We start from the raw sequence: 24,831 nt of genomic DNA on the forward strand, positions 1-24,831 counted from the left end.
CTACTCGTCATTAAAAATAGAAGGAGGATGGAAAACTGGTATCACAATAAAAAGTTTTTCTGAGGGTTCATATTCTTTTTTTCAAGGTGGCTGATAAAGCTGGTTTCTGGATAACAGTGTTGTCCCTGTCCACTCACCGGTGTTTGCTGAATGCTAGGTTAATTTTACATATCCCTCAGGGCTCTGCAAGGGTGAAAGCTTAAAAGGGCTCTTAGTGTTCAACTGTATATTGGCTGTTGCTCTGCCATAAGGTCAAGTGCAGCTTAAGATTATATGCAGACACATCTTGTGCGAGCTATGTGTGTATCACCAGCGTGGCTGCAGCTATAGTTTGTGGTCAGCACAAGCATGCTATGATTAGGAAGTGTTAGGCTGGTGCAGTGGGCTATAGCATTTTCAGCCTCATCAATACCTTTTCATTGAGTATCATCAAATTGGAAGATGGGTATCGTGTGAAGATACTAGTTGCTATTTGGCTGAAATGGTTGCTTTAAGCTTTTATTTTCCCTGGTAAGGAAAGGAAATGCATTTTTTTTGTCTAATAAAAGGATATTTGAAAAAAAATTAAGGGGGGGGGATGGGACAGTTGTTATGTTGCTGTTTAGACAAACTCAGTGTGATATGTCAAACACTTGCTCTTGTATTCAGTAAATTTTGAATGCCTTAATGATGTTTTATTTTGACATTAACCAGTTTTTCAACTCCAACATTTTATATTAAGTCAGAATTCTTTCACGTTTTAGGCAGAATATCTATTACTACCTTTTAAATTCACTTAAAGTAACAAGTTTCTCTATTTCCACAAAACCTTTGTTTTCCACCTATGCTACCTTGAATCTTGCTATAAAGTTTACGTGTAAACATTGCACCTTTTTTATAATCTTGTCTCCTTGATAGGTGTAATTAAGGTAATAAATCATTTGTCATTATTTGGTTTGTATTTCAGTATTTTTCCTGCTTATTCATAAAAGTAGCAAATTGTATTTGCATGTATTATGTGATTTTCATGCACATTAGGCATCTTTAAAGAGTAGATTTCCAAAAACTAACTTGTTTGCATTTACATATACTCACTCACAAAGCTTTTCTCGTGACTGTCTTTGGCTCTGTGTGCATTACCTTAAACTTAAAAAAAAATTTAGAAGAATGAGAGTAGGGAACAGAAGACATAGGAACATCATCCTTCCGTAGGCATGTGTGTGTGTGTTTGAACATTTGCAAGGCTCAGAGGATGTTTTTTGAAAAGAGCAGCAGGGTAGGTACAAACTAATGGCTGAGATGCTGAGGTGCTGAGCTAGGCTGCTTGTTTAACTCATTAGTTTTCAATAGTTGTGTATCAGAAACTGAACAAAAGTGATTTCCTTGCCTAAAGTAAGGCTGACATTTTGTTGCCGCTGGTGGGCTCTTTCTCAGAACACAAAAGGGCCAATACGCTGTGACAGCCATAACAAGAAGAGATGTGACGACCAGCCATGTGAAGCTTACAAAGAAGTTAATTTGATTTTATAGACCATTAAATCAAAACTGATTTACTGTGGGCGTGTCAGCTGACCAGAATTATATGTGAAAAGTAGAAAGCAAATGGAAAAAATGATGTTTTGTTAAAATACTCAATGATTGCATTTGTCCTGGGAGCATGTTCTGCAGTTGATTTATCAGCAAACCTTAACAAAATTATTTGATTGTAGATATAATACCAAAGTAGATACAGGTTTTAATTAGATTTTCCCGGGATATTAGTTCATTCTTACATTGTTCTCTGCATACACTACAGAATACAGTGCTTACACATGACAGTCGCACTGCTTGAGTCATATTTTTCATGTACTTTTTCTTTAAATGTCTCCTTGGATAATTAAGTCTGACTCTAAGTTATGGTATGTTAGTTTCTGACAGGTGCCTGCCAGGGATCTTCAGTGCTGTCATGCATTAATGGGTGGATTTCCAGCCAAACAAGAGAGGGCCTGGATATTTGTTTCCGGTCACTTCTCATTAAAAGCTTTGACTGGTGGGAAAAGAAAAACAACTATTTAAAGACGAGGAGTATAGCTGCTATAGGAAAGTGCATAGAAATAAATCTGTTAGGAAACTAGTTTTCTGTGTTTTTATATAGACATTATGTATATGTGTGAACTGTACATATGTGCATTCCAATATATAGTAAATATTCTTTCTGCAAAAAAGGATTCTCTCATATATTGACAAGAGAAATGCACAGAAGAGATTGGAAGAGTTGGCTTGGTATGAGTGGAATATAATAGCACTTTGCTGGAAGACAACTGCGTTGTAGGAATTAAAGGCTGGAATTTCATGTAGGTGGTTCTTAGGTAACCACAGTTAGGTGGTGATCCAGAAATACTATGATAAACTGTCTGATTTGGCTTCATTAGAGAACTCCATTATATATTCATCAAAGCTGCTAGATCTATATTAGAGCATGGAATTATAGTTAGGAACTGATGCAAAAAAAATGTCCTCCCTTGCTTGAGAGAAAAGGGTAGAGAGAAATACGTGGTTTTAGAAGCAGCTGAGATTTAATAGCCCAGATAAATACAGATGCTTGATCAATTGCAAAATAAACTAAGTAAAAACAGTAGGTGGGCTCCATGGTCTTGTCTTTAGGGTAATATTTGTAGTTGCTCTGTTAAATACAAAGGATGATCATAACTAGCTCAAACTCAATACTCATTTAGCCCTCTGTCATGGCTCTATCAATAGGCAGTAGCCAGTACCTCCGGAAGAGCGTGGCAGAGCTTGTAGTCACATTTTCATGGCATGTTGTACCATCTTCAAGGATTTCTATATCTATATTTCTATATCTATATTCTATATTGGTACGTTTCTGTTCAATAGCTCTACCTAACTTTCCTCCTGGTTGATTGCTTTTTGAACCCGCATCATAACATCACAGAATTCTGTGGCAAGGGATTGCACAGAAAATGTGTGGTGTGAAGAACAAGCTTTGTTGGCTTTTTGCATTCCTGCCTCCTGCTAGCTCCAGTTGTTACCCTCTGGCTCTTGAATGAAAAGGCAGCAAATTAATCCACTGGTCCCTTTCATGAACCTTTGTGATTTTAATGAACCTCCTTCACGTCTCTTCTATCACCTTTTCTCCTACTCTGCTCATTCCTTCTGTAAAACCTTTCCATATTTCTGAATGCCCTTGTCCTGCTTCTTATCCCTTTACTATTTCTGTCATATTCTTTCCTGAGACAGGGGAACCGCATGTTACTCATGATACATTCACTGTGCATTTATATGGTGAATATATCATATGGACAGTTTAACAGATACTGTCGGTTTGGCTGTATTCCAGTTCTAATAACATCTGATTTCATTTTCCACATATGGCTGAAGGTTACACCGACATTTTAGCACAAAGATCTCTTTTCTGTCTGTTTTTCAGAGCCTGTGTTTTTTGTGTATGGTAAAATTAAGTCTTTTTACTCACATATCTCCCTTTCATGTTTGTCAATATTGACTTTTCACCCTGGTATGTTATCTCCCAGTCTCACTGTGCCCTAAGAAACCATCTGCAGTTTCCTCATAGTTGTGCCTCAATTTTCCTTCTCTGACTAAATTGTTAGCATTAGGCAAACTTTGCCCATCTTCTTTTGCCTCAGTTTTTGCAGGTCATGTAAGAATATGTTCAACAAACACGCGATGTCAAAACACCCATTTCTATGCAGTTCTCAGGTGACTTCACCCTAATAGTACTCATCATTCATTCCTATCTTATTTTTCTTATCTTGACCTGCTATTTATCCTCTCATGGGTCTTTTCTCCTGCTGTGGTAATTCAGTTTTTTAAAAGACTTTGAAAAACCTTCCCAAATGCCTGTAGGAAAATCAAGCAGTGTGTGTCACTTGAATCTTTCTTATCCGCATGGTTTTGGTATGTCAGGAAATAAGACATTTGTGAACCCTAAGTTTGATTCCTACCCAGTATATCGCATTTACCCAAGTCCCCTAATTCTGGGCTTTTTATAAATGCATGGTTTCTTGTAACAATCTCTACCAATTTGTAAGGTACAGACATGAGATTTACTGGTCCACAGTTCCCTCTATCCTCTCAGAACTTTTTTAAATTGACATCACACTTCTCTGGTACCAAGCTGTTCTAAGCAGGAGGTTACAAGCTATTTAAGAGTTTAACTTTCTCACACTTGAGTTTCTCTAGAACTCAGGTGTGAACATAATATGGGCCTGCTGATTTGCTTGTGTGTGTTTTGTTGATCTGTTCGTTAACTTTTTGGCTGACATTTCTGTGTGAATCAGATCTTTTGGTACATCCCTTATAAAGCAGGGTTCTGGTACAGCAGCTTCTTTAAGTGCCTCCACAGTGAACTTGGATACAAAAATCCTTTCATTTATTCTTTGTGACTTTATTTCTTCTGAGTGTTCTTTGTACTTTTTGACTGGCTTTTGTACTGTTTGTTTGACGCGTTTTTATTTGGAGGGCCACAGCTAGTTTGTTCCTCATTCATTTTTGATCTGTATTACTCTGCTTTTACCTGTAAGTGTCAAGGTTTGTTTCTGTCTGTTTTCTCCATTTGGAGAGGTCTCTGACCTTTTCAGAATTTCCTCTTATTTTTAATAGCAAGACATACATCTTTTAAATAGCAAAGAGAAACAACTTCTTTAATATGTTTGATGTAATCACAGATATGTGGCATCTCATCCCTTTCCTTCTGACTGGTTTGTCCTAATGAATATCCAAGGAGGTTTCTTTTATGTTTTGGTATGTTGCCTTTAGCTCCTGTTGATAAGCAATCTTGCAAAGCAAAGCGGATGGCATGATGAAATCAGTACTTTCACCTGCAAGCAAACTTTGTTTTCAGGGATGCTGGTTGTCAGACTCCTTATGGATGCATCTGTGGTGTAACCCTTCATTTCTGCCTCTGAACTACAATTAAGGGATTCAATGATCTCTTAAAGATCATTCAAAATTCTATATTACTTCTGTGATCTCCTCTATTCTTGAATCTCTACCCTTGTCTTTCTTTACAAGCTTCACTGCTGAATGTGGTTTTGCCCAGTCTTTTCTTCTTTTCCCTACTTCTTACATGGTCCCTGCTTTTTCTCCCACCTTATTTCATCGCATTCTTCACCCTGCCTTTTATGCTTAAAAGAGATTTCTAGTTGCATCTTGTCTGGCATTGAGTCTCTCCTTCAAATCTACTAAATAATTTGCTAGGTAATTGCTCTCCAACAATAGAGTTCAGCATGCACTTACATAGGCTAGATAGGAGGAAATAATGTCTTGAATAAACAGTATCTCTTTAAGAAGTTAACCTTTACCTGGAGTGGAAAAATATGGCTATGGTATTTCAGCAAATAGGAAAAATAGAGCAGGCTTGTGACATTGTAGCTCATAGGATTGGAAATTTCCTGTGAATTAGCACTGTATTTAAAAAGGCTATATGAAGATTGACTTTTTCCATGATGGTCTTGGAATATCATTCTCATGATCCACTGGTAAAGAAGTGGAGTGACCATGCTGTGACAGAGATATTCCAGTGCCCCCTTCACAGACACCCGCTACCCCAGCACTGAGTAATCCCCGGGGGAAAATGGAAGTTAAGAAAGCAGAAGCAAAATTTGCTATGATCTAAGACCACAAGCCTTCATCTGGCTGATGCAAGTCTATTTATGTACATTGTGGAGAAGGTGAAGGAAGTGAAGGGTTTATCTCTTGCACTGGCAAGCAGAAGACATTGAAAAACTGTTTCAAAATGAGAGGTTCGTTTAGCTATGTGTGCTTTGGGACACTTAGAGCCACTGTGTCTGTGCACTGCGCTTTTGTCAATTCCCAAATAGCTGTATCGGAAACCCGTGAGAGAATAAATCCCAGAATCTCGATTTCCAGATGATTCATAAAAGTCGCTTGCTTGATTACTGGCCTTGGTCTGTATGCACTGGTTATGTCCAGTAGCTGTAATTTTTTTCTGTAAATGTCAGTAAAGGTCTATGCATTTGGGAGCGCATATATTCTTGGAATCAAAGTTGACCCTACTTACGCTGCTGCTTTAAAATAAACATTAATTGCCAGGCCTACATAATGATCTACAGTCCTGGCTCCACAGCAGTTCCCTAAGAACTCCCTTCATTTATATTTTGCCTTTAGTCAGGTTGTTATATTTATGGTGTTTCATGATTTGAACAGATTGTCAAGATCCATTTTGCTTTATGGTAAGTTGGGCAGCAAAATCATCTTAATTTTTACAGCAGAGCTATTTCGAATTCTTAACTTCATTTATAAAATCAATTGATACCATATTTTTTTGGAACAGACATACAAATGTATAACCAAATGAAAATTTAATTTTTATTTCTGTTTGCTTCATATGAGTAAAGCCACCTGTTACGTCTGCAATCAGAAACCATTGAAAATCATGTCTAAATATAACCATTTCTTGTACCTTTTTGTGTGATGTGAATCAGAAATGGTAATAAATCCAACAACAACTTCTGGAGGAAAGAGGTATTGTTAGTAAAATACAGAAAACAGCTTTCAGACATGAGTGAATTTTAATATTTTAACTTTAGATGGGTACTTAGTTTCAGTAGTTCTGCTGCTATTTCCTGTTACAGTTTTGGTAGCACATTTTGTTTTGTTTGTACCGTTGGAGAGTTTTCTGTCATGTAATACTATGAACTGAGCTGAAGGCAACAGTATTTCTTACAAACTTGCATTTTAATGGCTGCCCAGTGCAGACCTCCAGCTCACTTGATGCTTGATTACTGTCCTGTCCGTCACCCTGGCTGCACAGTCAGTGCCTTGTGTAGACTGACAGATAGAAATGAGCATAGGAAGTTTACTAAACTACTTGTAGGTAAATCACAGCAAAAGGAACTAGAGAGATAGAAATATTATAAGAGGAAGAGAGATTATGTGATGAATTTGTTTGGCACCTGAAATAAAAAATTGCTAGCAGCATAATGGCATCGTGCACTGACTGCTTTGTACATGTGTGTGTTTAGCCAGTTACAGTAGCAGTAATTTAAGAACTATTGTCTTGCTGTTGTATAAACACTTCAGATATTTGCTTGGCATCGCCAGTTTTGGAGATGTATAAAATGGAGAACTGTGTAGACATTGTGTTTCACATAAAAGGAAAATATTTGCTATAGATAAAGCTGTCTAGGAAGGAAATTATAAACCACATCCCAGAGATCATAGCATCAAGAAGCTTAGTTTAGAAACATGAATATGTGCCAAGTATCATTATGTATATTTGAAGCGATAAAGAAATCCTGGAAGGTACCTTTATCATTCTGCTGCTGTGCTTGGATAAGTTTTAGTGGTGTTTGGATTCAAACGGTGGTTTAGAAATGCTGCTGCCTCCCGAATGCCTAGTGCATGCCATAATAGTCCTGATTTTCATTCACTCTCCTGAGTCTTTGCCACCTGGCAAGCAGCCATGTTGTGGGCCTGCCTGATTCCACCTATGCAACCGAAAGTTACAGTGCTGAGAACTATTTGTCTCTTCGGTCATCATCATATCTTAGGTCTGGAGAGAATTAGAATTTGGTTTAACAGTCATTTTCTCCTAATAGAAGTGTCTTAAAATAACTAGCATAGAATTAATCTCTTGTTACCCCATAGTAATCCCAAAGCAGGAGACTGGGTTATTCTGCTCTACCCTGAGTGCTCATGTATCTTTAGCCTGGTGAGGAATGCTGTAGAAGTGCCTGTGGAGAAATAGACAACATGGTTTGCGCAGTGGAAATATGTTTTTAATGCATTATATATAGTAAAAATAGCAAAGAGGTTTAAATGTCTTGTGTTTGAGTTTACAAGGAAAAAACTATGCCTCAGACGTTGGAATGAGGCCTATCAAAAGAATGGGCTTCCAGTAGATTTCCACACTTCTGTGTTCAGCCTTTGTTAAATGCAAGGCATGGAGATGCAGGAGGGTATAACCACCTGTTAAAGACCTAATGAGCACTCATATGGAGTATGACCCAAATACATACCTACTATTGGAATTAATGTAACAATTTTTTAATTTAAGATCCTTTTGCTAATTATTACTAATTGTGTTGAATTAAATAGCTCCTAACAAATAGAATTAAAAAGAAAACAATTACATAGAAAAGAAAGGTTGGTATCTTTGATTTTGTTCTGTTATAAACAATCAGCAAATCCTAGAGAGTTTGGAGAGATGGTAAATATCTTCTACGCAGGAGATGAATTATTAGGGGTTCCATGAAGCAAACCAGCTGGCTCTGCCTCTGTAGTCACGGGAAGACAAATCCTCTTGTCTGGCACCCAAAAGGGATTGTTGTAGGTGTGCAGTATTTTCAAAACAAGTTTTCATTGTGTCAAAACAAGGTGCAACAGGAGCATAGAAATACAAAGGCAAGGTGCATACGTGTATGTATGCTCCACACAGAAATGCTTTGTGCTTCAAAAAGTGAATAATCGGGTGGCTTTGATAAAGCCAGGAGAAGCTCTTTTATAATTCTAATATGGCTGTGCTGTTGAAATAATTTATATAACAAGATTTTATTGCAGAGTGTCAGCATAATAATACTAGTCTGGGAGGAATAGGTCAAAGACCTCAAGAAGCCTCAGGCTGTCCTTTACTCTGACCTACACCCTTCTTAGTTCATGTTTTCACCTAATTTAATTGGAAGAGGGGAGAACGTTGCTATTCTAGCCAATTTATTAAGATCAGTCATCTCAGACTAGATTTTTTTCTGTCGGTATTCTGTGGATTGAAGAAACTTGAAGGTGTCCTGCAGCAGTTCTTTTAGGGTGCAAAAGGAAAGAAATATGGGATACAAAATGATGCAGATCATAGAATGTTTTGGGTTCATGTAGTTCCAACCCCCCTGCCATGGGCAGGGGCACCTTACACTAGACCAGGTTGCTCAAAGCCCTGTCCAACCTGGCCTTGAACGCTGCCAGGGATGGGGTAGTCACAGTTTCTCTGGGCAACCTGTGCCAGTGTCTCACCATTCTCATAGTGAAATCCTAGAGCTGCCTCTCATCTAAAAGAAACAGACAGTAGTTGGGGCAAATGTCTGTGATTCTCAGCTGTATCTACAACAGCTGAAAAAGGTGCAATTCAGTTCTCCCCTCAGTTCTGGGTAGATAATAGCATTTGCAGAATAGTCAAACTCACTGTTAACCTGCTGGACAATTTAAACAGAGGACTGCAGAGGAGAAGGGCGTCCTAGCTATAGACCCTACTCCAGAAGACTTGGAAGGGTTACGTAGAACTATTCAGGGATCCCGGTGACTACAGGAGTGCTTGCCCAAGTCAGATCTATTAGCTTGAAAAGGTTGAGGAAAGAACCCCACATTTTCCTGTATGCCTTGCCTAGAGTAGAAGAGGAGGGATGTATTTATCAAATATACTAGCTACAATGATTTTGAATACAAAAATGTTCTATAATTAGAGCCTAGTATTTTCATAATTAAACCATAGTCGTGTTAGCTACTAACACATTTTCCAAGAATGAAGTAGAATATTGAAATAATGGGTAGTATTTAAGAATAATGTTTGCTCTCAAAGCCAATAGTAGGAAAAAAATCCAAGTAAAATAACCTCAGTGTGCCTTCTGATGAGAAGGAACACAATATATGCACCTGATATGGCGAGAGAAAGTAAGGACAGCCCTTGTGTCTTTATGAAAAGATAAAGATTTTGGCTCAAGGGCTTTCATTTGCTAGTAAGGAATATGCAGGGACAGAATACACTGTGCTGGTAGTAGACATGTTGCTATACAACCAAGTCTGTACTTGATGTGGACCATCAGGATTACTTCCTCCCCTTCCTAAAATCATCTCGTGATGGAAAAGGCACTTGAAACTCCCACATCGTGAGTTGAAACACATAAAACATGAGTGCAAATAAGGCTAGCATGGATGAATTTGAGATCAGCCTGCTGAAAAACTTGGCACTATTGAACCAAGGATGTTAAGGGGAATCTATTTTGTGAATGACTTAGGAAGATGATTCATCACCCCTTGATGAATGTCCTTGTCCCAGACAGAAAAAGCAGAAATCTCATTGGTATGGCATTTTGCATGCTGTTTTCCTTGTGGAATTTGAATCTCTATGTTCTGCTCTGAATTTCCAATGTGGCAATTTTAAGAGAAATAGAAACACCTAGACAACCCTTCTAACTTTATTACACAATGAGCAGTAACTAGAAAACCATTGTATACTTGGTTATAGCACCAGTCAAGCAAAAACAATAGCAGAAAACTATTCACCATAAATATGTGTCAAGTGGTGTTTGATGGGAGATCGCAGCTACATAATTTAAAATCTTGGCAGATTTTCAGCATAGGAATCTGAAGGCAGAAGTTATTATCAAATGGTCAATGCAGATTTTCTACCAACAACATTTTAAACACACAGCACTGAGTTATACTGGGGAAAAAAAAACACAATTAGAATGAAATTTCACAAAAGCGTGTGGATTCTGAGTCAAGTATGTTTTAAGCACTACAAACCCACACCCTAGGGTTTCAACATGTATGGGCTTCTGGAGACCTTGTACCACAGTCAGTGTTTTATATCACTAGAAAACATGTAAACAATGAGTGATCCAATTCTACCTTCTTTTAGATACTTACCATTTGCAATAGCAAGACGTTCTTTCCAGTAGAGAATAAGATGAAGGAAAGAGAAGTGCTTTACTCTCAGCAGATGTCCTTGAATGTAGCACCTGAAATTCACTGTACCATATCAAGTATATATAGTAGTTAACTACAGCAAAATGTGTTGTTTTCTGGAGTGCTGAAGAAAAATTTCCATAGAAACCCCTTAACTTGCTACCTTGAACTTAGAAAATGACCATTTGAGGGAACAAAAACAAATAGACAAAAAACAGTAGATTCTTACAGTAAGACACTCAAGGAAGAGTTTAGACGTGTGTCTGTATGAGTACAAAGATTGGCACCCACTCTAAGCTGAAAAGAAAGCAACTCTTAAAACACTGTTTAAGCTAAGATGGAAACCATTACGAGAGGGATGCAGAGCCATTGTACTCAACACTCACATAAAGAATATCTGTGGACTTTGTACAAACCAGTTTTTCTGTATTAGAAGGAGCATTTTACGTGGTTCTGAGCTTGGTGTAAGGTCAGGGTGGCACCAGGCCCACTATAAACCTGGTAGAGTAAAACAAGAGAAAGCAGGAACTCCATGTTTCCCAGAAAGGAGAAAAAGCATTGATTAAAACCTGATTTGTGCCATATGGCATAGGCTAGAGAAGCCATAGGTCAAGTACACTGCATCTTCAGTGTAATCCAGCAGGTACCCAAATAACTGAATTTTTTTAGTAACAGTTCTCTAGAGCCGTAAAAATGTATCTAGTGGATGTAAAAATAATAATTTCAAAACATCTCAGAGATACTTGAAAGGATCATGTGGCAGGGTGCCTGAAAAAAATAGGATTTGATGTGAATTCTTGTGGTGTAGCACACCAAGTTACTGAGGGTGTGTAAATCTATGTGAGTAGGTTTATGTGATGTTAATTTATGAGAAATTAATCTTTTTCCAAAGTTCATGTTTACATTTACTTTTTCTCTGTGCCTGTATGTACAGGATGCTGCAGCATGAGTGCTTCTATTAATTTAAAACCTTTCTAAAAGGGATAGTATTCCATGTGGAAGAGGCCCTTACTATCCACTCTGTAGTAGAGTATCATCTTTTGGAAAATTTTATATTTCTTTTGTCTAATCTATTGTGACATAATATGTCCGTGTCATGGTCCTGTTCATGTGGAAATATGTACACTTTGACCCTCAGTTCCCAGTTGGTCGATAGGTGAAACTTACTCAACCAGTAATTGGTTGCTTTGCTTTTCCTCCTTACTGGTAATCTCTGCAGGGGAGAAAAAATGTCAGAATTTCCATTTCACAGGAAATTGAATATTTTAAATATGCTTTTGTCCCAACTTCGGATGAAAAGTTCTGAAAGAAATTTTGCATGGAACACAAGGAAAAAAAAAAAATGCAGTTAATGTGACACTATAATGCATCTGCTAGCAGTAGCATAGTGCCGCCTGGGAACCAGAAATTGTAGTGATTTATTCGGCATTCTTCATGGACTTTGAAGATACTACATTACTGTTATGTTCATACTTACTTTTAAGTCTCTCGTGATGCACCCAGGGCCTTTTTATGTGTGACGTAGATACATTATATCTGAAGTGATGGACCACACATAAGGCAGGTTAATATCAAACTGATTGTTTAGGCTTAGTTCTACAAGCTAAAATCTCAGGATGAAGCCCAAACTGAAGCAGCTCATTCTTCCTCTTCTTTTCCTTAAGGAAAGCTCAGTTAGCGGTTCCACAGAAATGCACAAGGGGGAAAGAAAATTGGTAGAAATGTAATTTTCCTTTGGGAAAAGTCATGTGATTCCAAAAAGTAGTAATTCCCAGTAAGCTCTAATAGTGAAAAAGTCTTTGCTGCCCTGTTCTACTCTTTAACATGTACTCAAAAAAGATCTTGTTGGCTTTTTCTACACTAACACTTGCCAATTCCCTCCCTTCTGCAGTGTTCATTAATATTGAAGCAGTTTTAACCTCCCTTCTCTTACTTCCCCATCTTCCTCTTCAGTCCTATTAAATGTGCTGTAGCTGTTACAGTCCTATCAACGTGTATTTGTGCCTTTTGGATCTTTGGCAGGTTCTTTGGATCTTTGGGCTTTTGGATCTTTTGGCAGGTCTTTTTGGTTTTGCGGGTGTGGGGAGTTAATTATTTTTTGTGTGAGTGTGTGTGTGATGAACATGATTACCCAAATGTTTTTGCAAAATGTCTTTTGATGTCAGATACCTCGGGTGTGTGGGAGAAGGGCAGAAATGAAGTTACATATCCTGGGTAAACATGTGGTACTACATTTGCTTCAGTCTGGACAAGACACAAATGATAAGGGCAAACTTCAGCCTGTACTCTTAAAGTATGGAAAAGAAAAAAGTAGACATTTACAAGTTATGACAGTACTAATGGAATTTTGTAGTGTATGGAGCCATGGCCAAGAGGTTCATCTGAACTACCAGTGAAATAACGGTCCTCTTCAAAATAGTACATCTGATCAGAACATAGGGAGGTGTTAGAATTTAATTTTGTAGCAAAGGATACAAGCTCTACTGTAGGAATCAGTGAAAAGAAAAGGATGCAAGTGTAGATAAAGATAGTGTGGGGAGGGTGTATGTGGTATCAGAAGGCATTCATTCTGGAATTTACCTAGCAGAAAAGTCAGTGCAATATAATTCAGTAAGTTTGGTTTTAATACAAAGCACAGAAATGCTGTAAATGAGGTGTTTCAGAAAAGAAATAAAATGTTAGAAAAATACTTCTGCTTATATCCCATTTAATGATTAATAATTTTTTCCAATTTAGGGAAGAGGGAAGTCTCAAGCAACATTTAGCAAGTCAGTAAGAAGAGCATGTGCATGGAAGAGAGTTTGCAAAGACACTATCAAAGGGGGAAGGAAGAAACGCTACTTAAATAAAGCAAGCAGAGGAAATGTAGTTAAAATGTTAAGACAGATAATGCAAGTAGAAATAAGATGATGATAGATCCTAGCATTGACAATGTGCAAGTGACATTCCTTAAGCTAGCAAAATGGCGTAGGGCCGACCAGGACATACAGGGGCTACAATTTCAAAGGTGTGCTCTAAAACCTCAATATACAGAACAGCATTCAACTGTAAAGATCAGATGACAGGCATGGCATACCTTCTTAGCTGGTTTATGTATGCATATGTGCCAGGATGAACAATCACTTTTGTGGGCATGATTATGAGGGCTGCTTTCTGAACTTTGGTTCAATAAATCAAAGTGTAATCTGTAAACACACTGCACAAATCAGTGTACACTATAAAATATGTGTGCTGGTTGCCCTTTTCCATTTCTGCACTCAGCTCCTCAGTGCAGCAAACGCTTTTACTTTCCATTGCCTCTTTTAACCTTTGGATGGCATCTTGTGTGTGTTTACAGGTTCTGTACAAAAAGCTGACTGCAGCTCTGTGGTTAATTAATTTGCCAGGCACAACTTCACAAAGAGAGGGGAGCATTCTCTTTTTCTGATCTTGCAGTGTTTTTACTTGCGAGGAGGCATGGTTGGTGTTCAGTGATTGCCCAAGCTTCTACCCAATTATGAAACACATATGATTGTGAAGATGAAGCAGCCTGTATTTGCTGCAGGAGGTATACCAGCAGAGAGATCAGGAACATAATGAACATAATTGCATCTATTCTCACTTTAGATTGTTGGGTTTGGGGTGGTTTTTTCTTTTGTTAGGGAGGACAAGACGCGGTTCTCCTTATATAGAATTTTATAAAGACCAGTAATCTGAACACAAAATAAAATGTTGGGTTTTTTTTTAAAGAGGAGAGAAAGTGAAAATTTGGTGCAGAAAGTAGAAGGCAGAGACCAAAGGCAGAATGATGAAGCAGCTTTTAATATGACTTGCAAATAAAGAGTATCATTGGGACACATAAAATATGTTTAGTACATGGTTGAGTATTTCAGAGCAATAAACACGAAGGTACAGTTCAAACTCTATTTTGGATACTTAGGATCAGCTCATTTTACGGATTTATGAGTCACTTGATTCTTTGTAAAGAAGATAGACTAAGATCCAAAATATACAAAGCACATCTTAATTTAGAGAATAATGTTCTAACTTTCAAAGTCTAAGAAAAGGAATTGCAGTCACCCAAAGTGTTAGTATTTATTCACTAAGTCTTATGTAAACTACTGCCATTGACAGTGGCTCTGCATTGCGTCAAGGTTCTGTAAGGAGGCAGATAAACAGCTTATCTCCGTATGTATTCTGACTTCACAATTTTTCTGCTCCCTTGACTTGTCTGTCTTTGGGCCTTTGGTACCCTATGTGAAGCATCCTCAACACGGGGGAAAAAGCCCCAACTTTTTATCTCAGAACATCAATTGCATTAAAAAGTCCCAGTTACAGAACGTTGCAGGCGTGTTCATAGCCACATTGTGGCTCATCTAAGTGTTTCTCACTTTTACAGCCATCATAGGTTTATTTTCCAGTGCATAATACAATTTATCTCTGGAGCTTTGCATTGGAAAAATATGTACAGTCCATCAGGTTCTTCTGACAGTGTGAAGTTCCTGATGTTGAGCACTTGGTTAGTGAGGAGGGACAGTGAAGAAAGAAGTGCTGCTGGCGTCTTAGAAAGCTGAAGCGTACGGATCTACTGTGTAGTAAACACTTGTAAGAAAAACACGACTCATTTATGAGATCTAATAACGGGCTGAGCACGGTAGCATTATGCTTCTCTGTTAAAACCCTTGCTACATACACGCACACACTATGTTTAAGTTTACTCCTTCCTAACCATTGCATTTCTTTTTTTCACTAGGCATATTTCAAAACGTTTGTCCCTCAGTTCCAGGAGCAGCATTTGCCTAACGGGAAGCTTTAGGCAGCCTCGGGCACAGAGATGACACTGGACAGATCCTTCGGTCTGCGCATGCAGCCCACAAGAAGAACACCTGGAAATGGGTTGGACTGTCTTGATGGATGCTTTCTTGCTCTGGAATGTTTTGGTAGCTTCAGGTTTTGTCAGGTTTCTGAAACAAAAGACCTCACTAACATGCTTAAAACTGAATATTTGATATTTGGCCTGGCCCTTTGCCTCTGCCACCACCATTCCTTTATATATCTACTGGATTAAATTGAAAAGAGCGTGTTTTGATGCGGTAACATTTTCTTGTGCCAACAATGTCCTATATGTTATGCCTTTTTTCCTTGTCTTCAGATGGTGTAAATTGGATATTTTTCCCCCGACAGAAATACAGTGTAATTTGTATATTTAGTTGCCATTTCCAGTTTATCCTAAGAAAATACAAAACTGCCGTACATACCAGGAATGCCTAATGGACTGTACAGTGCCATGTGCTGCCTGCGAGGTTTGTGTCTCGCTGTGGTTGTTACTCTCACAGGTATGGATATGAGTTGCACACTTCAATTCTCAGTGCCTTTCAAGTTGGTCTGATATTAATATGGCAGGGTGTTGGAGGGGTGGGGTTTTTTTTAATATTTCAGTTGAAAGCTCATCTTATATGAAATGCTGTGCTTTTATGCTTTGTTTTTATTTCCAGTTGTACAATTTCAGTGTTTTTTTAAAGAACTCCCCTTGCCATTACAAAAAAGTTCTACTTCTTTAGTTCCAATGCACGAGGAACTAGTTATATAAATCACTATAACAAAATAAAGCTCTTTCGTAGACCTGTAATTTTTCCAAGTAAGATAAATACTGCTGAGAAGCAAACTTTCAACAAAGGAATGAATGATGTCTTGGAAAATAACAGATGAAATACCATAGGGCTACAGATATTTAGCTTAATGCTTAAGTTTAACATGTCTTCTCAGAAATTATTTTAGGTGTATATAACTGGAAACATTACCTCTCCTAATTCTGAAATGCCAAAAGCAAAATCCCACCTATTCATCCTTTCTTTCATGCTTGTGTCAGGCGCACCAGTTGGGGCTAACTGTCACAATGTCACTTCCCAAATTAATTTGTAAATAGACCAGGGTACTTTCCAGTAAGGAATAAAATTAACAGTGTATGGAAAACATGCCCTACTTCTGCTAAAATATAGGGAACTAAATTAATAGTGTGCAGATGATACAGTGGCACTAGAAAACATTTAATTCGAAATTATCCACTATAGCACTACTATCTGCTTATGTGATGAAATCTCATCAAATTACTTGATTGGCAGTATTCTCCTACCCTTTCTAAAACTTATTATTTTACATTAAAATTAGTGCTTTCCAGGGTAACATCCACCTAGGAAATGCAGATGGAGTTTGAGCAGCGAAGCTTAGTAATTAAGAATTATGCAAATAATTTGCCTGTAGAAACTACAGGTATTTTTAGCTAGTTTATAGGCAAAAGTTTAGTTTCTGTTTAATACTGAAGTTCTTGGCTGGAAATTAAGCTGCAAACAAAATCAGAGGCCTTATTGCAGGAGGAGGGGGCATGTTCTGTCCTGTGACCCGCTCCCTTGTGACACTCACTGCAATATCTGAGGGCTGTAAACAGCTCCAAAGGTCTGAGCCTGAATTCCCTCTGTTGGAGGCATTGCATTAGGCTTTTGCATGTAAACCAGGACTTTCAGCAGACATGGAAGGTAATGGTTTTATGTGAATAGCAAAACCGTAACTGCACAACCTTAAATGGCTGAAAACACATGTTCAGTATACCAGGGTGATCCCAGATCTGCATTTCTTCAGGTAAAAGTCAAAGCCACACACATATTCAAGAATAAGCTAACTCTTGTGAACAGGGTGGGAGAAGGAGGATGGCTAATGTAAAACATTTGTTCTCGTAGTGTTCAAAATCTGATATAAACCATCTCTAGCCATCTTCAAAAGGTAAAAAACAAACTCTCAAGTTGCATCTGTAGATTCCTGGAATCTTACATTTTATATCCTTGTGTTTCATTCACTGTCGTAGTGATTGCCCTATGAACAGTGTTCTTTTCAGAAGGTTCCATGATTCAAAGGCTAGCAAATGTTTCAAATTACAAAGTGTTTCAAAAAGAGGTCCACTTTTCACAGTTAATACACATTTTCAACCAAAAATTCATCCTTCACCTTAGTCCTAGTTCCTTATGTTGAATTCAGTAGTTTCACCAACTTTTCACTAGCATATATGGAAATGAACCAATGGTTTCAGTCTTAATTTTTCGTCATGTTGCAAGAAGTAGCATTTTGGGCGGGGGAAAAAAGGGTAGAAACGGAACTGTTTGTGTTTAAGATGAAGTCTGCAAGCCTATCAATTTTTAGATTAGCAGAAAAGATATTTTCCTTACGCTTAATGAACATTTTCTTTATTTCAAAGCCACCGTATGCTCTGACCTGCAAAGTATTTTATGGAGCCCTTCCTGATGGTTCTCAGAAGAATGTAGTGGGGGTGTTAGCACTACAAATGGGTGCTGGAAGGAAGGACATAGAAATGAGAAAAATCATCTCTCCAGAAGGAGAGATAGGACCATAGATAGATAGAAGGACCATATAAATATTACATCAAGAAAGAGAGTTAGTTTAATTTCATATCAAATCAAGCATTTGTTGAAGGCATTCGAATTACCCACAAAAGTTCTAATCTAGTAAACTGGAGTTATTTCTATTATCTCCTCTTTTATGATATCCATTGTGGCTGGTTTAATGGCAATGAGGCTTTCAGCACTTTCTTTCCTGTTATGTGATATATGTAATTGAAAGGAGCAGTCAGACCGAGGCTAGTTTCTTTGGGTTATAAGAACCAGAAAATATAAGAGAAAAATAGCAATGTTTGTTACAAACATCAAAAAGCCTAAATTCTACTCTGTCATAATTTTGATTGAAAGAATGTAGTAAGTCTCTAGTACTAAGCCCCATTAATGCATGGTTTCCAAAGGTCCTTACAGTGCAAACTTAGTCACGCCTTTATTCATTTGCATACATAATCCACTGCGCTAGAAGTAATACCAAATCTTTCAGATTCAAAGTTAGACTTTCGTGAACTTGCTGGAAAGACTGGACAAACAGCTGGAAGAATAAATAAAAGTTAACTATATCATACGTAGTTTGGCGTTCGTTGATCTTCCTGTTGTGCTGGTCATTGCTTTGTAGATTAGCATGTTTCGTTTGCTGAATCAACAGTGGGTTTGGTATTGTCATTGAACATCCTCCCATTCATATGTAGAGTAGGCTTGAGTCATTTTATGAGGAGAAATCATTGCTAGAATTAGCACAGATCTCCTACGCGTTGCTAGACCCTCACTAGGCATGTTTCTCTGTGTGTTTCCTTACTCTCATCCTGTTTGGCGCTTGTGGCAACAAGCATCTTTGGTGATTCAGTCAGGAGGACAAGATTTAGCAATAGTAGCTTCAGCCTTACTTCAGGTGATTTTACACAGAGACTTGTTACCACGGAAAGAGGGGAATAAATCTGAATAGTCTCCACTGAGCAGTGCTCTCTAATACATGGCAGGGGGTTTAGCAGAGGTCAAAACCCTCTTTAATAAGTAGTGAGTAGGGATTGCTGCTTAGACATCCTTCTATGGTGGTACCCATAACGACCAGAGAAGCAGCAGGTGGTAGAAACGCATAGGAGTACGTGAGGGTCACCCCTGCAGCTCTAAATCCATTTCTAATACCATGCCTACGCAGCAGCAATACATGGAGATGAAGGGGTGAGTCCTCTGCCAGCGAAGACGGGGAGTTTCTCACCTTTCCAGCTTTGTGAGAAAGGCATGCTGCAGGGAGCTTTGGACACGGCTTCTGACCGTGACTGCTAATTACAGGGTGCTGTCTCTGCCCTGTGAATCAAATGAAGTCTGTGACCAAACTGACAGCCAGTGAACGCTCTTCCCTTAAATTACTTATGTCTCTGTAATTGATGTATTGTAACGCTCATTAAACCTAAGGTTACACTTACTTCTTAAATGTTACTGAAAATCCCTTAAGTCATCTCCTTTTCTGTTTTTATTTTCAGGTGTCTGTAATGTACTGGGACAATTTTGTTTCATCCTTCTATTTTTAGCAAGTTTGAGGTTTATGTTTTAACAAGGCTACAAGGTGTGTGCCAGCATCTTATGGGCCTACATTAAATATAGAATTCTTTGCTGTAAAAATAATCTGTAGAAACTGGTTTATATTTATTAAGCCAAGCATTGTATTATCCACGACAGAATAATTCTGAGGAGAGACTCTGTTATTACCCACAAGAGAGAGAGGATAATCATTCTGATAGCATTGATACATTTTTTGCACCAAATCTTAATTTAATTTGCCTCTTGGCATCAGCAGGAGGAAAGTGTATTCTGCTTTTCTGAAGGAAGCTGCACCTGAATGAGCCATTGATCAGGCTATATCTTTTCCTGTTTGTACTTTAAAAAACAATAGGATTTGTCCCTATAGGCAAAGCCAGTAAAAGTCTGAACAATGTCATGTGTACATCATGTACCCCTTGTCAGGTACAGGGGGTTTTAGTATTTTTATTTCCTGGTTCCTGTGGATTCAGAGAATAATTTCAAACTTTGTGCTGGGGGAAGGTAAACAACACAAATGTCAGAAGCGTGCAAGTAATTTTAGCCAGTATGAAATAAAAGACTAGCGGTCTAAATATTATTCTGCAGGAACTCAAGGGTTGCTTGAAAAGCCATGGCGTGTAGGTGATTTTAGTGCTGCTTTTCCTATTCTGTTCCCTGTCTTAAATTTAAAAGCTCAGTTCTTGGTTCCAAGGCACAGCACAAACACCATTTTGTTAAAATGGTAGTTACCAAGCAAAAAGGTAGGGGGGGAACTGGGATCAGCTGCTGAAAATAGGTCTTAAATCATCAAGAAATCAACAAAGGAAGCAAGGTTTGGCGACTGCCCTGCCACTTGCTGAGTCTACAATATGGGCCTTCAAACGTGTCCCCAGCACAAATTAAAAAAAATACAGGAGTTTTTTCTTGCAGCGCTGAAGAATAAACACAGTTTTAAACAACAGGAAGTAAAGCAAGCGTTTAATTGCAGGCATGAAAAGCAAAATACATGCTACAAGTCTAACATTATTTGTGCCTACAGCTCCCTGCGTTTCTCCTGTCACCACAGAGGGTGAAGAATTAATGCCTCATGCTACAGCTGCCCGTGGTGAAAATTGGTCCTTGGGGTCCTCCATGTTTTCATCAAACTCTTATTTAAACTCTAATGATGCTTTTTCTATCCCTGAGGATGGCAACACGGTACCAGGGAAAAGCAAATCTTATGCTATCAGGGGTTTCTGTTCTGCTGCTGCTCCATTTCAAGCCCCTGATTTGGGTGGGGCGAGCACTTTGTAAGCCATCAAGCCTGCCAGCGAACAGGGTACATTTTATTTCCTTGGTGTTTATTTGAAATGATTCAAGCTGATTATAATGGGACATCGTGTTTCCTTTATTCCACTGTGCCCTTCAGCCAAAGTTTTTTTGCTTGTTTAAATATCAGAGCCATAAGGTTATTTGTGTCTTTCGATGGGGATGTAGCACTGGTGTGAGAGTAGCAGCTCAAGCTTCGAGCCGTGTGTTTCTTCTCTGAACTGCATGGTCAGCAGCAGCCCAAGCATCGCGTACCCCTCCCAGCAAACCTCACTTCAACTCAGTCTGACAAGATGACAGCCAGGACTGACAAAAACTGACCTTCTTTTGCTTGTCCTCAGAGGACTACCTCAGTGGCCTCCACGGCTCAGTAACTCTACATAGCCTCCTCCACTACCCAGGTTCCCCTTGCTCCGTCTCCATCATATCCTGGCTGTGGGAGGTAATGGGCTTAGGTTGCTCATCAGCTGGGCTAGGTTCATTTCTGTACCCAACAGAGGAGCAGTGCCAGAGGGGAATGCCACCCTGCTGCTGCTGAAGTCAGGTATTTCCTCTTAATGCACTGATAGGAAAAGGCAGCTGCAAAATCCAGCTGCAACTCAAGTACAGTCCTGTCAGCTAAGGGTGATTTCTTGTGTGTTTTGGCCAACTGAACCTGCTCTTGATTCAGCTGCCTCCATTGTGCCAGAGAGCAGATGCTGCACAAAACCCTCCTTGCTTCACCGACATTGACTTGGAGGTATGCAGAAAGTTCAGTGGCCATCAGCAGCCAGCTTCCCATCTGAATTTTGCCATCCTCGTTATGAGAAGGGAAAGCAAAATGTCCAAATAAAAACCTGTATTATAGAAACAGCTTGTTTCTTACATTTCTGACGTGAGGAAGAAATTCTTTACAATGAGGGTGGTAAAACACTGGCACAGGTTGCCCAGAGAGGTGGTGGATGCACCATCCCTGGAGACATTCAAGGTCAGGCTGGATGTGGTTCTGGGCAATCTGATCTAGTTGAAGATGTCCCTGCTCATTGCAGGGTCTTGGACTAGATGACGTTTGGGGGTCCCTTCCAACCCAAACTATTCTATGATTCCATGACTTGTTTCAGTGGTTGTTTTATCATTGCTCCCTGATGAAAAAGATACTACTGTAGCATCTGTGTTTCCTAGCCTTTCTGCACTCATCTGCCCGTGCCTTGTACCCGGTAGGTGCTGTGTGTCAGCATCTCTCTTTACCTCTGGACCATAGGGATGCTCTCAGGCAGCCCACAGAGGAACCAGGAAAGAGGACAGCATCTTCTGGTTTCAGCAAGAAAGAGGTGAGTTTGGGTGGATGAGTTTGTGCTGCAAGAATTGGACTTTTGTTCTTCAGAGCACCCACAGCACTTGCAGCCAAGAAGAAATAACAGCTTCTGTCTAATGGGGTCAGATAGCTAAATGGAGCAGTTTCCGCACGGTGGTGGCTGGTATAATTATATGCTGGGCCATGGCGTGTCTGGTCCTAATAGCACCCAGGACTCTTGTGAGTGACTCAGCCACTGCTTGAGGCTAATTATGGGCAGGTTGCATGAAAAACCCCCGCAACTTGATCCTGCCTTCCTCTCTTGCAGTTGATGGGTGTTCAGCACCAACAGGGATTGCTCATGCAAAGCTACATAAATGCCTGCTAATAAGGAAAAGGCTTTTCAAAGCAAGGCTGCAAACAACACTCAGAGGTACCTGGTTTGAGAGGAGGTGGTGTCTGTCAGGACATCGCTCAGTTGAATCTAATTCCCTCTCTCTGGCCTGCGCCAGGGTTCCAAAAATTCCAAAATTTGAGAGGTTCCAAAATAATCTAATCACTTGGTTTGTCATGCTGCTTGTGATTGACAGGACTATTTCTTCTGCGTTTGTAATTGTCATTTTGTTGAATTTAGCATTATTTTTATTATGGTGGTTTAGAAATGGATCACAGGATTATTTGTCCCTTTTTGAAACTGAACCATGTATGGTGATATACTCTGGCAAGAGCTATAATGTGTGAAGCGTTATCTATCTTTTCTGCTCCAGAGAGACAGGCACAAGAAGCAGGTCGTATGCTTGCAGTCAGCTTAGAGAAAATTCTCAGAAGGTGCTGGAGGTTACCAGCATCACTTAACGCATTATTTGTATAGACCCCATCTTTGCTAAGAGTAACTCCTACTGATTTTAAAGCATATATGGGAAAGAAGCAGCAGAAGCATATACCTATGTCTAGCACTACATGTACAGGATTAGGGGAGCTTCAAAAAGCTGTTGCAGTGAATTTGCAGGGAGTTTCATGACTCCTTCCTCCGGCTCTGGTGGATCATGTTTACGGGGAAGACTTTTATCTAAAATTCTTCTTCCAGAAGCAACACCATCAAAAGCACATATCTCCAGGATGCCAAGCCCAGGGCAGAGAGCATTTCCACCAGGAGAACACAGTCCAGCAGTGGAAGAGGTGCCCCTGGAGATGTATGAGACATGCTTGATCTAGCAACTGATGATAGCCCTGCTTCAAGCAAAAGGTTGGGCTAGAAGGCCTGCAGACATACCTCTCTGCAGGCAATCTGGATGTGGTTCTGTTAGCTTTTTTTAAAACCTGTGATACAGATCTAAGCACAACCTGGTATTACCTGCCTTTAAAGATTGTTCAGAGGCAATACCACATGAAAACAAAATAAAGAGCAGAAGTGGTGGTTTTGAAAGATCTCTGTTTCTATCCGGGTTTGGATCTTAGAAGTGCAAAGACAAATTCAGTACTTTTTTGGTCACTCACTTGTGTTAGTAGGGGCGGCTGCAAAAATGTGGCTAATGACTATACAACACGGTGCTCTTAAGTAACTGCCTAAACTAATTCTGAGCAGAGTAGCTTAACTACTTGAAGCGCTACAGACATATTGCATCATCCCTTCATTTTTATGAAAGGTACCTTGATGTTGCCTTGAAGAAAAACCATGTTTGGATTTGAAAGTAGACTGGGCATCTGGAGCCAATGCTCAACGTATACAAACAAGATGCTTCTTCAGGGAGGAGCTGGGGCTGGAAACTGGTCCAACATGCATTGAATTCTAGATGTTTGGAGTTGTTTAGACTTTTTAAAGAGAAGTTCACAAACAGGAAGGAGTTAAAACTGAGTGAAATGAGCTGTTTCATGAGCCACTGTATCAGAGCAGACTGGAAACTGTAGCAAGAAACCCTTTGCAGGCCAACCTGAGGGGCCCATTTGCAGTAAAGTCAGCTTTTATATCCTGACATCTTGCTATAGAAAAATAAGAATTGTTTTGAGGTTTGTCTTTGTGCCTAGTCCTGCCACTCAAGATTAAATCTCACAGACAAAACAAGCTGTTTGGGAGGCGGACCAAGAATGCCTTTACAGTGAAGAAAAATATAAACACTCAGCCAACTGTGATTAACTATTGAATGCAAAACACTCCCTGGGTTTTGTTTATTTGTAGACTGTAGAAAAAGCTCCCAAACGATGCCATGCATTCAGTGTGAAAACACTTCAGCCTCTGCAACCCACTGTTGCCGGGGGAAGGAAAGGATTTTGTCCAAGATGGTTTTGGGGGACTTTTTTTTTTTTTCCTCCCAAATGTGGTGTTTATTTGGCTTTGCAAAGGCGATGTACCCAGTTTCCTCTCATTGTGCCTATTCCTGCCTCCAGCTGCTCACACCTGAGCTGGACTTTGGCTCCTTCACCTCTCGCTCCGCTGGGCAGGATGAGCTGAGAGCGCCTGGCTCGGATGCAGTGCTGCCAGCAGCACTGCCATGCACGGGCTCCTGCTGTCCTTTGAATGCTGCCCAGATGAGCACGGAAAAATTGTCATTAAAAACAAAAAAAGAGACCAAAAAAGTGCTTGTGAGCAATTGCCTATTGCTCAAAGGCAGCCCCGGGCATCCCCAAACTTTGAGGCGACTGCTGGAATGACAGTGTATAAAGAGCCCAAGCCCTTTGCAGTGTGCTTCATGTGTGTATTTACCTATTTGTGTGAGT

The 24,831-nt window shown here is 39.4% G+C and overlaps 1 protein-coding gene across 2 annotated transcripts in view; it reads left to right on the forward strand.

Moving 5' to 3' along the window:
* Positions 1-18,586, forward strand: part of BABAM2 (BRISC and BRCA1 A complex member 2) — a 165,075-nt gene extending 146,489 nt beyond the window's left edge. For both annotated transcript variants that reach the window (XM_030499067.1, XM_030499068.1), the window contains one exon: positions 15,366-18,586. In XM_030499067.1, the coding sequence (XP_030354927.1) occupies positions 15,366-15,430 (65 nt within the window). In that variant the 3' untranslated portion in view covers positions 15,431-18,586. The remainder of the gene's footprint in view (positions 1-15,365) is intronic.
* The last annotated feature ends 6,245 nt before the right edge of the window (positions 18,587-24,831 follow it).

This window comes from Strigops habroptila, chromosome 10 (assembly GCF_004027225.2).
Source record: "Strigops habroptila isolate Jane chromosome 10, bStrHab1.2.pri, whole genome shotgun sequence".
Taxonomy (NCBI): domain Eukaryota; kingdom Metazoa; phylum Chordata; class Aves; order Psittaciformes; family Psittacidae; genus Strigops; species Strigops habroptila.